Source organism: Elgaria multicarinata, chromosome 8 (genome assembly GCF_023053635.1).
Source record: "Elgaria multicarinata webbii isolate HBS135686 ecotype San Diego chromosome 8, rElgMul1.1.pri, whole genome shotgun sequence".
Taxonomy (NCBI): Eukaryota; Metazoa; Chordata; class Lepidosauria; order Squamata; family Anguidae; genus Elgaria; species Elgaria multicarinata.
The window spans coordinates 29,007,051-29,022,625 of record NC_086178.1 but is presented as its reverse complement, the minus strand read 5'-3'; the positions used below and the strand labels follow the sequence as shown (position 1 = coordinate 29,022,625).

Here is a 15,575-nt window from a genome sequence, read left to right as displayed (position 1 = left end):
AATCAAACCGTTTCTTTTATTTTTCGCCCCGGTTGATCGCCTGCTGTGTCTATAGTCATTTCGTCCCGGTGAACACCCGGGGGTGGGTGTCTGTCTGTCTGTTTCCCCCCCCCCTCCGGGGTGCTCATTTTGTCTTTTGTCTTTCACATTTTAAGTCGCTCAGGACCGAGAGAACCAAAAAAAGTTCGACCCGGACCCTCTCTGGGCGAGTCAAGGCGGGTCTGTGTTCAGGGCAGATCGCACCGGGGCGGAGCAGGCCGAGGCGGCGGCGGCGGAAGTCCCCGAGGCGGGCGGCTCCTCCCCAGAGCTCCGCCGGCGCCCGTCTCGGCTGGCGGTGGGATTGCAACGTGCCCGGCGGGGAGGAAGAGTCACAGGCCCAGCGCCGCCGCGTGCTTTTTGGCTTTGAGTCTGAGGTCGGCGATGCTGGAGTTCTTGCTGGTGGTCTTGGCCGCCGCGGCCGCGGCCACCACCGAAGCGGCCGAGGCGGACTCGGCGGCCAGCGTGGCCAAGGGCAGGCCGAAGGGCGGCGCCGGGAACATCATGTAGGGCGCGTGCGCGGCCAGGTGCGGGTGGAGGTGGTGGTGCGCGTGCGCCACGGCGCTGTCCAGCTGCAGCTGCGCCTGCACCTGAAAGGACAAGGGCGTCACGTTGCAATGACTATCCTAAAAGGTGTAACGAGAGTGGAGAAAGACAAGAGCATTAAACGGCCGCCGGACGCCCTCCCCGCAGCGCCTCGAGGGGCTTTGCCAGCCGTCAAGCGCAGGTCTACTCGGAAGTAAGACCCACTCATTTCTATGGGACTTACTTTCCTCCCACCGAATTGCTGACTTGTGGGAAATCCAACGTAAAGCTCAAAGTGGAGCCACTGATATGAATGGGGTGTGAGTTAGTCTTGCCTACTGAAGTCCCATTCATTTCAATGGGCCTACTTTGGACTTTACCCTTAGCCTGCCCATACCTGGTGTAGTTTTGGGCTACAACTCCCAGCGTTCCTGAGCATTGGCCATGCTGGCTGATGGAGTCCAAAACATCAGGCTGAGAAAAGCAGTAGTAGGGAGTAAGGCTCCTTGAATTCAGTGGGGTGAATGCTTCAGTGCTTCAATTACAGGGAGCCAGAAAGCCATCGCTTCCTTTTGGAGAATTTAAGGCAGGGGTGGGCATCTTGTGCCCCTCCCCTCCTGATTTATCTTGCCTGCACCATCCATCAACCCTAGCCAGTCTAGGCAATGGTGAGGGATTGTGAGACTTGTAAGCAGAAATGCCTTGAAGACCACAGATCGCCCATCCCTGGTGTAAGGGTATAAGAGGACATGGTTTAGCTAAAATTTAGGGGAATCAAGGATTGAGACTTCCTTTATCCCCACCACTACCTTTTTGCCCATAACTGGAACATGGCTGCAAGTTAATTACTTACAAAACGAGGGAATGAACTTCAGGTGCACAAGTCTGCCAGGGAGTTAATACACACTTAACTGGGAATGCAGCGGTCTTACTTCTGACATGCATAGTATTTTGCTGTAAATTTATTTTGGATGTGTTTGTGCAGCCTGATCCTAGGCATGCTTACTCAGAAGTCAAACAGGCACAGTGTTTAGTGTGGCTTAATCCCAAGTAGGTGCCTTTAGCATGTAAGGTGCTTTTAATTTACATAACACCAACTGGGCCCAGGCGGGTTGCAGCAAAATAAATAAATAAATGGGCAAAACCTCTAAACTACCTACAAACATCCAAGTCATCACATTTGGAAAAGCACTAACTATGCACAGTAAGAGCATTTAAAATATATGGCACGGTTCCAAAAGTGCTCTCACAGCACTTGGCTGAGCTCCGAAATACCTGAGGCCTTCCTTAAAACAGGCCCCTGAACATATGCAGAAGGCCTTTGTCTTGGTCCTGAGTAATCACAGCCAACAGACACACATTTAGGATTAGGGTGCAGCAGGATTAGGCCACAAAATGTAGCTTCTATCCAGGCTTCCATACCACTTTTAAAGACATGGACTACTTCCTAGAAAAGGCTGCCCTAAATACCCTTAAGTTTGATCATCCCAAGCATCCCACGACTTGCTGTAGTTCCTCAGTAATAGAGACATTTGGCCATGCTCAGAAGCACTGCCCATGTTCTAGAACTGAGGACTCTTTAGCAACAGGCTTAAATTTTAGCTCATCTTAATCCCTAAGCAAATGACAGCACTAATCCTCTAAACTTGCTGAGTATCATCCCTCACCACCATACGTTTGGGATTTTAGGAAAGACTTCCAGGTCACAAGATGTTTCTCCCATGCAAGCTTAATCCCTTACCTAGCACTTTTTCATTTGGGAAATTATGCATCTCTTTCTTTTCCTGATGGATCCTTGGCTCTTTGTGGCTAGTCTGGTTGACAGTTTGGTTAAATACACTAGCTAGTTACATTGTGTAACCTTGTGAGTTTTCAGTAGTAGGTTGGGTAGCTGGTTGTGCAGTGGTGTGCTTTGGCTGGCTGGTTTCGTGTGCTGTCTCTTTCACTGTACTGACTAGGTGGCTATCTCTTGCATAGATTGGTCAGTTTTGTGTACTGGCTGCCTGGGCTTGTTGCATGCACTAGTCCCGGAACTCCTGCTTTGGGATTGGCAGAGGGTTGACATCATTTGCTGACTGATTCTATTTTATGCTTGTGGTTTCTGCCAGCTGCTTTCATGTGCTAGTTGGCTAACCATAAGCAATACAGGCTAATTGGCTACATCCCTGCTAAACCCTCTTCTCTCCCTCCACACTTAAGGTAGGCTCTTGTTTTCTAGTGAATGTGCTTGATTGCCTTCTGAGTTTACTTGACTTCCCCCATCCATCCACTCTAAGTATATTTCTCTAAATGCTTTTGCTTGACCATCTGTCTACACCATATGAAGACAAGGGAAGCAATGATCCTGCCTTAAGCTCTATTTAAAAAATCAGGAAAGGGAAAAATGCATGGTCTGTCTCTGCTGTACCGCCAACCTCTACACCCACAGACCTTGGCTACAATCCTGCAAACATTTAAGCAGCTTAAATTCCATTGACTGCAGCTCTTGATTGCACCAGGTCTGTGGGAAAAAGACAGGGAGACCTACTTTATCTTGCTCCTTTCCTCTTAATTCTCTATCACTCTTAGTCAACTCTGGCATGATCTTTGTGGTGTTATCACCATCCACAATTGGAGATCAGGTTTGCACCAGTTCTTGTTGCAGCTGTCTTTTGTTTTCATGGAGACAGGCCTTCTTCACTAGGCCCAGTCTAGTCTTCCCCCTTATCCCCATTTCACAGCTGAGAACATCTTATTCTACACATGAGGCATGAAACCCCAGGCCTATGCATGTTTAGCCAGAAGTAGGCTCTGCTAAATTCCATGTGTACAGGACTAAAGCTTGAGAGACAGTGAGTTGCTTACCACCAAATAATGGGTATGTGCAACCTAGAGCACTTTAAGACACCACTAATGTCAATAAGCCTGATGTATATAGCTTTCTCTTAAGCTGAGTGCAATGAATTCATTAAAGATGTGGGAGAAGCACCCACTGGATTTTCCGGGTCCAACACATTCTAAGGGCACAATCCTCCATGTGTAAACAGAAAAAAGTCCTATAATTTACAGCATGGGAGTTGCAGGACTTTTTCTGCCTAAACATGTGTAGGATTTTACCCTAAAAGCCATTAATTAGAAGTCCCACTGAAATAAATTGATGTCCATAATGCAATGTGTGTTACTCCTATGAGTAAAACCAGTTACATATCCATCCATCTCGGGCTTCACAAATACAGCTTTAGCCTATTTCTAGACAGCTGATTGAATAATCCCAATCCTAACTACTCCTTAATTCCAAGTAAGGGTTGAACCCTTACAACAAAACAAATCATCATATTTAGTAGTAAGGCCCATTTAAAAACTTGCAATCCCGTGCATACTTACATGGCAGTTAAATCCCACTGAGCTCAGTGGAGCTTATTTCTGAGAAAACGTGCATAGGATCAGGTCAAACTGCAGGTGTGTTAAGGAGCAGGGTGTTTAAACATGCAGGGAAAACACACACACACACACACACCCAATTCTCACCACCACCACGTCCCAAACCATCAGGAAGCAATTTATTTAAAATATATTATTATATATTGTATATTAGAGGCCAAGTATTAGGAAAGGGGCTGACAGCACCTGATTATGTCTCGTGAAAGAGAACGGCCTGTTCCACCCAAAACACTCACAGAGCAAGCAAAGGCCATTCTTCTAAGTTTTGTGCCTTTCTAAAGATGGTACCAGCAGTTCCCATTGTACTTGCCTGCTGGAAAGGCATCCGCAAAGCACCAACGTTCACGTAGGGGGCAACTCGGCAGGCTTCAAACTGACTGGCTGCTCCTATGAGAACCCCTGAAAGAAAGAGGTAGGGAACGATCAGAAATCAAGCAGAAATGCAGGGGATAGCGGGGATACACCCTTCGCTCTTATAGTATCTCTTAAAACAGCTTTTAACAGTGCAATCCAATACATCAGGTTTACTCAGTAGTCAGTCCCACTATGTCCAATGGGACTTACTCCAGGTAAATGTGCAAAGGATTGCAGTGTTAAACATAGACAACTATAGCTCTCGGACTAGTCAAAATAAGGCCCCAAATGCCCAGAATGTCTCATGCACTGTTGTTTAATTTCCACATACCTTTATGTAGCTGATTTTCTTGCTTTCTACATTTAGCTCTTCTGTTCTGAAACCATACCTAGGCAGACAGGGAAAGCGGGGGACAAGCTCAATACAAAGCCACATCTATATATACACACAGTGGCATCTTTATCCATGTTTATTACCCGTAAATAAAACTTGTGTTCTGCAAGCCGAAATACTTGTTTCTTCCTGGTTGCTGCCAGAAGCCTGCACCCCACAGAATCTCCACCACCTCTGAAAAATTCACCCAATGTGTGGCTTGGCTCACTCTGTATGCTGACCTCTATTAAGATATAAACTTTGTGCAATCCTATACATACTTCCCTAGGAGTAAGCCCCACTAAATTCAGTAAGATTTATTTCTATAGGCATGCGTGGGATTGCACTGTTTGATACAGAGAGGTTGAATCTTCAGAGTTTACTAGCCATTTAGAAAATCTAGTTCTGCTAGCCAAAATTCAGCTTTGTTTGTGTGCTGGACGTTCATTAACTATTTTATGACTTACACCTCTTTCCTTCCCCATTCTAAGAGGAAACAAATTTATCTCTTTCAAAATATTCTGTTAACCAAAGTGTCCTGGGGGTGTGGAAGGGAGATGCATAGATATCATGGATTGTATCTAAGGTTAGTCCTACTTAGGGCTTAAGTGAATGGGACTTAAATTAAACTAATACTGGATACAATTCCATATTTCAGCTTTTTTGATATCCTCCAGAAAGTAGGAGAGGTACAATTCTCAGGCCCACTTTCTAGGGAAAAAGTTGTTAACATTTCCCTTTCAGAAACTTCTAATAATGAGAATGACTTGGGCTATCTTTGTACCAAATTTCAAACTCATTAACAATTCTGAATTGCACATTGAGCCCCGCCCCCATTTTGAGAAGGACATCCCAATTTCAAATACTTCTTGCAATCAAGTTATTTGGAGTACATATCTCCCACATTTCGAGGTTTTGATTCATTTAGAATTAGTACCCTAACGTTCTTTTCCTCTCTTTTCCTCTCTCACCATGAAGGTGAATCAGTAAACTAGTGAAAATTCATAAACAATACCTACCTAATTTTCTCAATCCCTCTCTGGAAATCCCAATCCAAAACAAATCTACTTGAAAATTATTTTATGAATTGTCTTTTCATCTTTCCCCATTCAGTACCACTTTAGGCTTTAAACCTAAATATAAATGCAGCCCAAAATTATGCATATTTATATGGAAGTTAGTCCCACTTCCACTACATAGGTATCCCCCAGTAACTCTGCATAAATTGCACCCTCACTTAGAAGTAATGATCAGTAAAAGCAATTGGATTTACATCTTTTGGGAATAAAAGTGAGGCACAGCTCAGCCAAGTTAAGCACTTCTAAGGCTGCAATCCTATGCAGAACATAATATACACACTTACTTGGGAGTAAATCCTATAGAACTCAGTGGCACTTATGTCTGAGTAGTTGTGCTTAAGGCTGCTGCTGTAAATCCCATTGTTTTCCCAGGGAGAGATTTAGACTGTGCTCTCCTGTACACAGTGTCCTGGGAATAAGCCCCACTGAACTGAATGGGACTTACTTTTTGAGTCGACATTTATAGGATTGCAAGTGCTTAATAACCTTTAAGGTAAATCAAGGGGAGTTAAAAGGACTGAACTTTAGCTAGATTGTGCCGTTTTAGGCAAATCTGTTGATTATTACAATCCGTTTCTGAAAGAAAACTACATTTCTGAATGCAGAATTCTGAAAAGCTTCCCTTTTTCAGAAATGCACTGAACTTACTCCAGAGCAGTCTTTCTTGGTTTATTTTTTTGTTTTTAACTCAATGGAAATATATTCAGTTGTCTGCAACCTCTCCTTCTGATCCTAAGAAATAGATTCCAGCAGTAATATTTAAAACTGGGCTAACTTGCAAGGAATACACCTAGACTGGATCAGGAAGGAAATGGAGCAAATGGCTGAACTTTGCGTGAGCTCCGCTTAGAATCGCTCCAGACTTAAGAAGAGCACAACTCTCTAGAAGATGGACTGCTGTCGCCTGTCCTGGTTCTTGCTCAATTACTTTCCCAGGCCCGTTTCATCTTTGGGGTAGGCCCCCCCACCCACCAACCTCTCGGTGCTATCTAATGCTGAAACTTGTGATAAAGGGGTTTAAATGTTTGCACAATAAAACCCAAGAAGAATGCGCTCATTAAAACGCTGTAATATTAATTAGCTTTATCTTCAAGAAAAACGAAACACCAAAGCGTTTAATGACTCACTTTTGGGGGGGTAATTACTGTCATAAAAGCTTGACTACAAAGAAGTTGAGAAATTCTCTCTTCCTCTGTGCAGTGGAGTGTAACACAGAAGCGGAATAATTGTCTCATTATTATGATAATCTAATTTGCTCCCATAGAAAAAAGAAAGAAAGAAAGTGGCACAACAGGCAAGATGATACGTTGACTATTGGAAATGGGGAAAAGTTTAAGATCAGTGGCAAAAGTTGGACCCATTCCCCTCAGAAGAAATGAGGTTAAAACTTTGGGGCCTGGATGCATTTGGGCAGGCCTGATCCTAGTTCATTCCCATTGATTTCAATAGGACTTACTTGGGAGTAAATGCCATTGAACTCAAAAGGACTTGCATTTGAGTAAAACAGCAAAGGATCATGCAGTTAACCCTAATTATTTCAATACTACACTTTCACATCTCTACCACTGAAATAAGTAAGACTTAAAAGTATTTTAAATTGGTGGGATTGTAACCTTATTTTTATTTTTTTAGAGCAAAAGAGAGAGGTTTTCCATCTCAAAGGTTCTATCATGTGATCATTCCCCAAGACACAAAAAGGAGGAAGGCAGTGAGGGAAAAGAATCCTTATTGGGATCCTATTTTAAAATGAATAAATAAGTGTGAGCATAACCTGTCAACATCTACATATCCAGATCTTATAATTAACCACAGGCAAACTAGCGCCTGCACACACTAAACATATTGAGGCATTTATTGTGCAGGAGTTTTCTTCCAAGGAAATAGACATATAGCCAGATCCTATGAATGTGACTGGGGTGTAAATGATGTTGCTTTGTTCAATGGGACTTGCAAGTAAGTGTGTTTAGGATCACAGACTACAGGTGCAATCCTATGCATTGTTTAGACAGAAAAAAGTCCTACAACTCCTAACATTCGCAGCCAGCCGTGCTGGCTGGGGAATGCTGGGAGTTGTAGGACTTTTTCCCCATCTAAACGTGTATAGGATTGCATCCTGAGGTTGCCATCCCAACCACAGTTTCCTCGCACAAAACCCCGTGAGCATAGGTCCCAGGAAACCTGCACAGGATTGAGTTAGCTTGTTGCAATCTTACCTGGATTCAAGTTCCATCTAATGCAATGGGACTTGCCCCCAGATCGATTTGACTAGCATCACAACCATGAAGTCAATCCTGTGCAGGTTTACTAAGAAAACAGGCCTGAAAGCGGGCTGTTTAGACTGTATTCCTAAACAGTGCTTACTCAAAAGTAAGTCGCACCGAAATCGACGGTATTTACTTCCGAGAGTAAACGTGCTTGGGAAGGGATCGCGTGGTTGGGTTTTCAGCCTCCCCCTCCTGACTTCCAGGCTCTTCTTTCCACCATCTGCCAAGGAGAGCCAGGAAGCAAAGTTTAAAACCAAATCACAAGCGAAGCATTTTCCGGGGCCATTTAAAAGGAGCGAGAGTATAATCTATGCAAATCTCTAGAAGTTATTCTGTATGGATTATACTGGGCACTAGTTATTCTTTTGTTGAGCGAAGCAACCCTCCCTCCGTAGGAATCACTGCCCTTTAATTTTTTCCTCCTTTCTTTCCACAGATCAGTTCGGGGACTAAGTATTATGGGTGTGTGTGTGTGATTTAAAAGGTGGAGACAAATAGAAAAGCAGAGAGGAGCAAAAAGGGAGCTTGCTCTTTCTCTAGGCTATGATGTCTTTCAAATATACTAGCTTCCCACCACCACCACCACCCTTTTTTTTCCACCCTTCCTCCAACGTGACTGTTCAGTTTCTGCCTTTATCCGATTACAAGATACAGAGAAAGCCTGTAAGAACTGGAGCCCCGTTTCGTGCAGATGGCAGCCAACGAGCACAAAGATGGAGGGGGACGTATCTGTTACAAGCAAGGGCTCTGCTCACAGCTGCAGATGTTTGGGGGTCTAAAACTGCTCCATGTGTTCACACAAAGAAGCCCCCATGGAAACAGTGCTGGAACAGGGACTCCTGGCTTTTTGCTCCCAATCGACTGGTGGCCTGGCCTCTGGCTAGCAGGCGTCTTTCTGAACAAAATTCTTTTTCTTTTCTATTCTCCTCCCTTAGGTGACACTGGGGGTGGGTGGGCGGGCTGGGCTGTTCCACCGACTGCCACCTTGACAAGCCTTTGGAATCGAAGCCTGAAAGATCCCTAGATATATCTGGAATGTATTGAGAGAGGGGTGGGGGGGGAGATGGTCTCCAAGCAGCTCTTTGAAATCCAACTGCACGAGCCAAGCTCTGTGTCTCTCTGTTCCTTCGGGTTGCCTTTCTCTGCTCCCTCGAGATTTTTTTAATTACTTCCCCTTTTAAAAGAGAAAATGGACTGTAAATGTGTACACTTTAGGAACTCCCAATTTCGTTTATTAGTCAGCCTCCCTATAAAGTTAATTCATACATCCGTCTGTTTTCTCTCTTTCTCCCCCTCTCTTTAACTGAGTCAGGATCAATGCTTAAAGGTAGGGAGATGCTGAACTATTGTCTACAACACTGACCCTATATATTTCAGGTGAAAAAGCTTTGATTTGACATATTAAGAAACCAAAGTTGTAGAAACTGGAACTGTAATAAAGTCTTGCCAACCACATTTTACACACAGACTTTCGAGACCTATTCACTAGATCCACTTCATGCATTTTCTCCCCACTGTTCCAATTTGAGACTGTAGGCTTCTTAGGGCAGGGACCTTTTTGTTGTTGTTGCTCACAATATAAAATAATACAGCCAATAATAATAATAGCCATAATGAACCAGAATAAACTGAGCATGGAGTACAATGTGGCTGGACAGCACAACGCAATATGGGTGAACCTATTGAAACAAAATATAATCTGTAAAGACCACAGCCCTCAGCAAACCAACTAAAAAATAATTCCCACTGTAGTAGCTGGGATTTCTTCCCAACTAAGGCATCTTTGGGATCAGGCTGAAAGGACGCAGGCATTCTATCACTCAGAACCGCTACTACTTTCGACCCAGACCCACTAACAATTCGCTGGTCACTCCCTTTTTGTGGAAGCCCCCATTTGCCTTTCATGGCCACTTCTTTCCCAAGTTCAGGGTCCAGGAGACTGGCCTCCCTCGGAACCCAATGTCCAAATGCCAACATCAGTGGCAAGAGGAAAATCCACCCTTCTGAGACTCACCTGCTTGCTGGGGGAGAGCGTGATCCTCGGTTCAGAATTAAGTCCCACGGAGTCCAAGGGGTTGCGGCTCCGTGGGAATTACTCCGGAACAAAAGCACGCTCCTCGTTTCCCGGGGCAGGGAAGCCGCATTAAGGTCTCTGTCCAGCATCCGGCTCGCCACCTCCCTCCACCCCGCGGCCAGCAGAGAGCCGTCCGGAACGGGTTCCCGTTCTCACCTGTACTCGGGCCTCGGACAGTCCCAGCCTCTGGCTGAGCTCCTCCCTCATGAAGGCATCCGGATAGTGGGTCTCGTCGAAAAGCCGCTCCAGCTCGTTCAGCTGCTCCAGGGTGAAATTGGTCCGGCTCCTCCGCTGCTTGATCTTCGTCTGCCCTTCGTCCTCCATCACTTTGGCATCGTCTTTGCGCTCCTTCAGCTCTGGGGAAACTGGGCAAGAAAGAAAACTCGGGTCAGGCGCAGCAGGCAAAGGCCAAAGCGGTGACCAGTAGCCCCGGAACACACCAGGCCGTCTTCTGAACTGGGTCTCTAGGCTTGTGTTTTTACCTTAAGTGAAAGAGAAGAGACGGGGGGGGAGGGGGGAGGAGGAGCGGCAGGGATCAATGAAATGCTCAAAGGTCACCTCTCGTAACCGTGTCGAGGCTGATGGGCTCCATAGGCAAAGGCGGATTGGGGACCAGATCAGAGCTCCCCGGAAGCTCGTGCCTGCTTGATCCGCGAAGGGTGCAGGCGTGCTCGGGCTGGCCTTGCTTCGGATCCCGCCACCCCCGCAAGATCCAATAAATCCCCTAGATTTCAAAGGATCCCAAGCCGCAACCCTAAACGCACGTCCTGGACGCAGCGGGACTCACTTCTGGAGAAGCACGCGTAGGATTGTGTCTTGCGGTACAATCCAAGGCCTGTCTACTCGGAGGTAAGTCCCGCTGGGTTCAAGGGCTTTACCCGAGGTTGGCCCTACTTAGCGCAGAGTCGCTGAAATGTATGGAGTTAAGTTAGACTGACTTTGGGTCCAACCCCCAAGGAAACGGGCTTTGTAAGATCGCAGCCCTACGACCGGATCCAAGCCCCGTTACACGCAAGTAAGTCGCCTGGAAGCCCATGGGGTTGCTCTGCCCTTCCCAGCCACTCTTTTAGGAATTCATCCCTGATTTCAAAGGACTCCAGCTAGTTCTCAGCCTAACGCCCCGATCTCAAATTGGATCTGGAGCGTGCGTCAGTTTAAGGGCCATTTGATCCGGAGTCGGCCCATTGCTTTCTCTGGCCACAGTTCCCAGGTCAATCAAAAGAGAAAAGTTTAAATCTCCAAAGACTTCATTTAAAGCCACCCAGAATCGCCTCTCCATCGTGCCAGCGGCTGGCTGGGGGCTTTGACAGCGATGGTTTAACTCGAGCAGAAGAGGCCACAGAGCATCTTTTGCTCCGTCTGGTTGTTGTTTATTAGGGGTGGAAGTGAAGCGAGATGTCCTAAGAAATCCAGGGTCGTCGCATGACGAAGGGGGATGTGTGTCACCACCTCCGACTTCCCCACGCCAGTTCTGGACAACAAGACACAAGCTTGTCTGCCCCACCTTCCGCCTCACCCCCCCCTCCCGCGAAATAGCCAAGGATGGAAAGGTTCCCTCCCCCGCGCCCCCATCCCTCGGAGATCGGACGCAGTGCGAATCCTGCCCTTGCCAAAGCCCTGACAAAATGGCCCACAGAAACTGCAGGGGAGGGGGGACCCCTTTCTACTTCTGTCTTGACAGCCACGCCGCTGGCTTTTCAGGTTGGACCTTTTCGAAATCACAGCAGCAGGTGTCGGCGGGGGATTTGACACGCGCGATCCGCCCGTGTGTGGTGGTGGGGATTCAACGCAGACTTCCTGTGCCAAGGCTGCAATCCTAGACACGCTTTCCTCGGAGTCATTCGCATTAGACTGACTCCCGAGTAATAGATATGCACAGAATTACACCGTAGGCGGTGCAGACAGAACAAGGGATCTTGATCCTTCAACCACAGGATGATCACAACGACTGGTCTTGATCCAGTTCTTTTTTAAAAGCGTGTTTACCTTTTATTGTGCACACACACGCAAGTGTGACACCCCATCTGCTATCCTGCCGCTCCCTGTCTGCACGCCCTTCGAGGCAGAGACCTTGGGATTTATATTACCCTATAAGATGCCTGTCTATCGATTATAATTACGGTGTCGGCCTTCATCATGCTATCTCCGGCACCTACAATTATTATCCTTCCCCCCACCCCTCCAAACGCGCACTTCACTTCTGATACCAGGCCCCAGTTTCCCTCGCTACGTGTAAACGTGGCGGAGTGACGCTGTTCATTCACTCTGCGGGGGGATTTCCTAACCTACAAACCACCGCCCCCCAGCTTCCCCGATTGTATTTGCCCACGGCAAACGCAAAGTTTGTTTATTGTCGCTGCCTTTCTCTCTAATCATAAGCAGAATTTGTTTATTAAATCATTTCCGGATGATGTCTTCAGTCCAGTTCGGATCTGGAAAGAGCTACTTTCGTTGAACAAAAGAGTTGAAATACACACACACACCGAATATGACATCCGCATTCACAAACCACAAGCAGATATTCAAATATTATACTTGAAAGCCACGGGGCCCTTTGAATAAGCAAACAGGAGGAGATATTTTGCAGAGAGTATTTTCATTTATTTCTCTTCCCGGTCCCCAATATCTTTCCCCTTTCTACACTACAATAGAAATACAAATCTTAAAGAGTAGAAAAAGTCGAATCAGAAAAGAGGTGCCCGTCGCTTTGATTTCAGCACTGTTTGTTGTGTGTGTACCCCTAACATTGCTAAGGATGTAATAGATTGGTGGTGGTGGTTTTAAATAGAATTACTATAAAGCGTCTGTGCTTTTAAGACGCTTAATCAGGACTTATTTAAACGCAGTTGGAGAGAGAGAGAAATATGTAAAATATAACCTCCTTACTGTTAGCATGCACAACATTGGACTCTTCCATTCCTAAACAAACAAGGACCGTCTTTCAAACTTTGAATCATATTCGGAAAGTCTTCAAGCCGCCTTAAACATAGATCAATTTATTTGACTTCGAATTTCTTACCATCACACACAAACATTATAAATAGGGGGAGGGGAATCGTCTGGTAGCTGCAAATTAATTATCTGTTTACAATATTTGGATAGATATATAGATAGATCTCGGGATGTAATAGTCTTTTTGACTAACTGGGTCAGGAAAAGTCAACGCAACTTAAATCAATGTACACCGGACTCCTGCATTAAGAATATTACTTACAGAAAAGAAATAAAGACTCGCCCGGATTCAAAAACCTGCCCCCATCTTCAGAACAGCCCAACGCAAATCCTTACAGTACATCTTTTAGTCTTGCCGTTTACTCGGGGAGAGAAAACACACAGAGAGAATCCGTGAAAGCAGGCGAGAGCTTGCCTAAACAGGGCCGGCCAGCGCCTGTGATCTTAGATCCTCGCCTCTGTCGGGGAGAAGGGATCAAGGAGAAGGAGAACCCCAACCCTAAAAGATGTGTAATAATAAGTGTCAACATCCTATCCTTGGCGACCTGGATTGGAGCAGTGGCTACCAAGCGGTGCCTTTCCCCTTTTCCCTTTATTTGTTTAAAAGAAGAAGAAACAACCAACATCGACCTGCCGCTTTGAAAGGGCGGGCGGGCGGGCAGGAAGGCAAGCCTCCTTTTCGTTTGACTGCGTCTCCTTCCCCACCGAGGAGACCTCCGGCATCCTGGATCCCGGCGCTGGATCCCCGAACGCGCTCTCGCGCTCGGCGCCTCCATTCATTCTCTCGCAAGTTCCATCCGGACGCGGCGCGCGTTTGCGGTGGGGCTCCGGGAGCAAAAGCGCCCGCGCGTCCCTGGCCCGGATCCGCCGCCCCCCAGCCACCCCCGCCCCCGCCCCAGCCCAGATCTGTTCGCTCAGCCGCCTGCGCGCCCGAGCAGGGCTGCTTACCTTCGCTGAGTTTGGGAGTGCCCGCGTCCCTGCTCCGGTCGACGGCGCCCATGTCCAGTTCTCGGACCGGCGATCGCCCTCCTCCTCCTCCTCCGCCGCCGCCTCCTGCAGCCACCCGGGCCGCCGGGCTGTTGCTTTCCTCCCGCCCGGGCTCGCCCGAGCCTCCGGACTCCTTGGCTCCCCTGACAGGTCCGCTCTCCAGAACCTCCCGGTAGGTGATGAGCTCCTTTTTCTCTTTCACTTTCTGATCAAACGACTTGGAAACAAAAGCGGTAAGTTCTTCCATCGCCGGCGGTTCTCTGGGCGCTTTTTTTCTCCCCCTCGCTTGCCTCCTCTGGCTGTTCCGAGCCCCCCAATAAACACATCAAGGGGGCAGGGAGGAGGAAGAGGAGGGGTAGGAGGAAAAAAGGGGGGAGGGTGTGGGTAAGCGCGGGGGGGGGGGCGGAGAGGGAAGGGGGAGGGAGGGCGAAGCCGCAGAGGGGCTGGGAGAGTTAAATGGGAGCTGATGTTTCCCAACTGGAGCGAGCTTGTTAAACGTGAAGATCTTTGACAATTCTCCCCGCTAAGAGTTCAGATCTGATAGGGCTCTTGCTATTGAAGTCCCCACTATTTATACTTTGCAGAGCCTGCCCCTTGTTCGGAGCAAATTACCTCCCCTTTGGAACTGTGAATGAACCCCCTTCTCCTGGAGCAGTCCAGCAGCACCACCAAGGAGAAAAGGAGCCAAACTGGGAGAGGAGGAGGAGGAGGAGGGGAGAAAAGCGGGAGGGGGGAGAAGAGGAGTCCTCCTGCTGCCAGCCAGCCCACCCACCCCCTCCCTCTCCCTCTCCCTCTCTCCCCCAGATCCAGTGGCCAGGGGTTTCTCTCGGCCATTAATCCAGGATTGACAAGAATCCCTAATTAATTTAATTAGGCGTGGATCTTGCGCTAGTGTCCTGAGTTAGTTAAACATGGGGGGGGGAGAAGGGGGCTGGATCTGCAGGGGAGGGGCTAAAATGAAAATGACAAGGCGGCGGCTGGCTCAGAGGCGAGGCGAGCGCTTCCTCCAAACGTCTCATTTACTAGCACTCAGGGGGGCTGTCTGCGAGGGCACCGTTGTGCACCCCCACCCCACGAACCGAACAGCCCAGGAGGCTGGAGCCCCCTTTGATCTCCCCTCCTCAGAAAAGCACCCAGATCCGTGGGCCTTTTAACAGAAAGAAACAGAATACCAGCGCTCGCTGGGTTAAGAGGTTTCCAGACCAATCCTAAACTGCGTGGACTTGGAAGACAGCGGGTGCCATAGCACGGAATGGATCAGACTTCCAAGGAAGTGTGCTAACTAGGACAGCATCCTTCTTTAAACAGTTTATAGCTCAGACCCATTTAGAGGAGGGGGGCGGGAAAGGAAGCAAAAGTAAGAGATGAATGCCATCCCATGGTCTCTAAAAATATTTTACCTTGTCTCCTGGAGGTTTCCCCCAGTCCAATTCCCACCCCACCTTCTACATGTCACTTGCATTGATTTCAGTTGGATTTATTTCTGAGTAATTTTGCATAGGATTGACTAG

General features: G+C 47.4%; 1 protein-coding gene across 2 annotated transcripts; it reads right to left on the bottom strand.

Moving 5' to 3' along the window:
• Positions 1–368: 368 nt before the first annotated feature.
• Positions 369–14,311, bottom strand: SHOX2 (SHOX homeobox 2). 2 transcript variants are annotated; one of them, XM_063131466.1, is made up of 5 exons: positions 14,026–14,311; positions 10,282–10,490; positions 4,667–4,724; positions 4,292–4,380; positions 369–662 (listed from the first exon to the last, which is right to left on the bottom strand). In XM_063131466.1, the coding sequence occupies exons 1-5, from the start codon at positions 14,309–14,311 to the stop codon at positions 369–371; spliced, it is 936 nt and encodes a 311-aa protein (XP_062987536.1). The 2 variants fall into 2 exon arrangements, with proteins under 2 accessions (XP_062987536.1, XP_062987537.1); XM_063131467.1 differs by having other exon boundaries at positions 369–626.
• Between the last annotated feature and the right edge of the window lie 1,264 nt (positions 14,312–15,575).

What these genes read in the sequence shown, in the direction of transcription:
- SHOX2 (XM_063131466.1), bottom strand. Translation starts at nt 14,311, where the DNA reads ATGGAAGAACTTACCGCTTTTGTTTCCAAGTCGTTTGATCAGAAAGTG. An exon ending in CACTCCCAAACTCAGCGAAG is followed by an intron (nt 10,491 to 14,025) that starts GTAAGCAGCCCT and finishes TTTCTTGCCCAG; the next exon opens with TTTCCCCAGAGCTGAAGGAG. An exon ending in TGCGGATGCCTTTCCAGCAG is followed by an intron (nt 663 to 4,291) that starts GCAAGTACAATG and finishes TACACCTTTTAG; the next exon opens with GATAGTCATTGCAACGTGAC.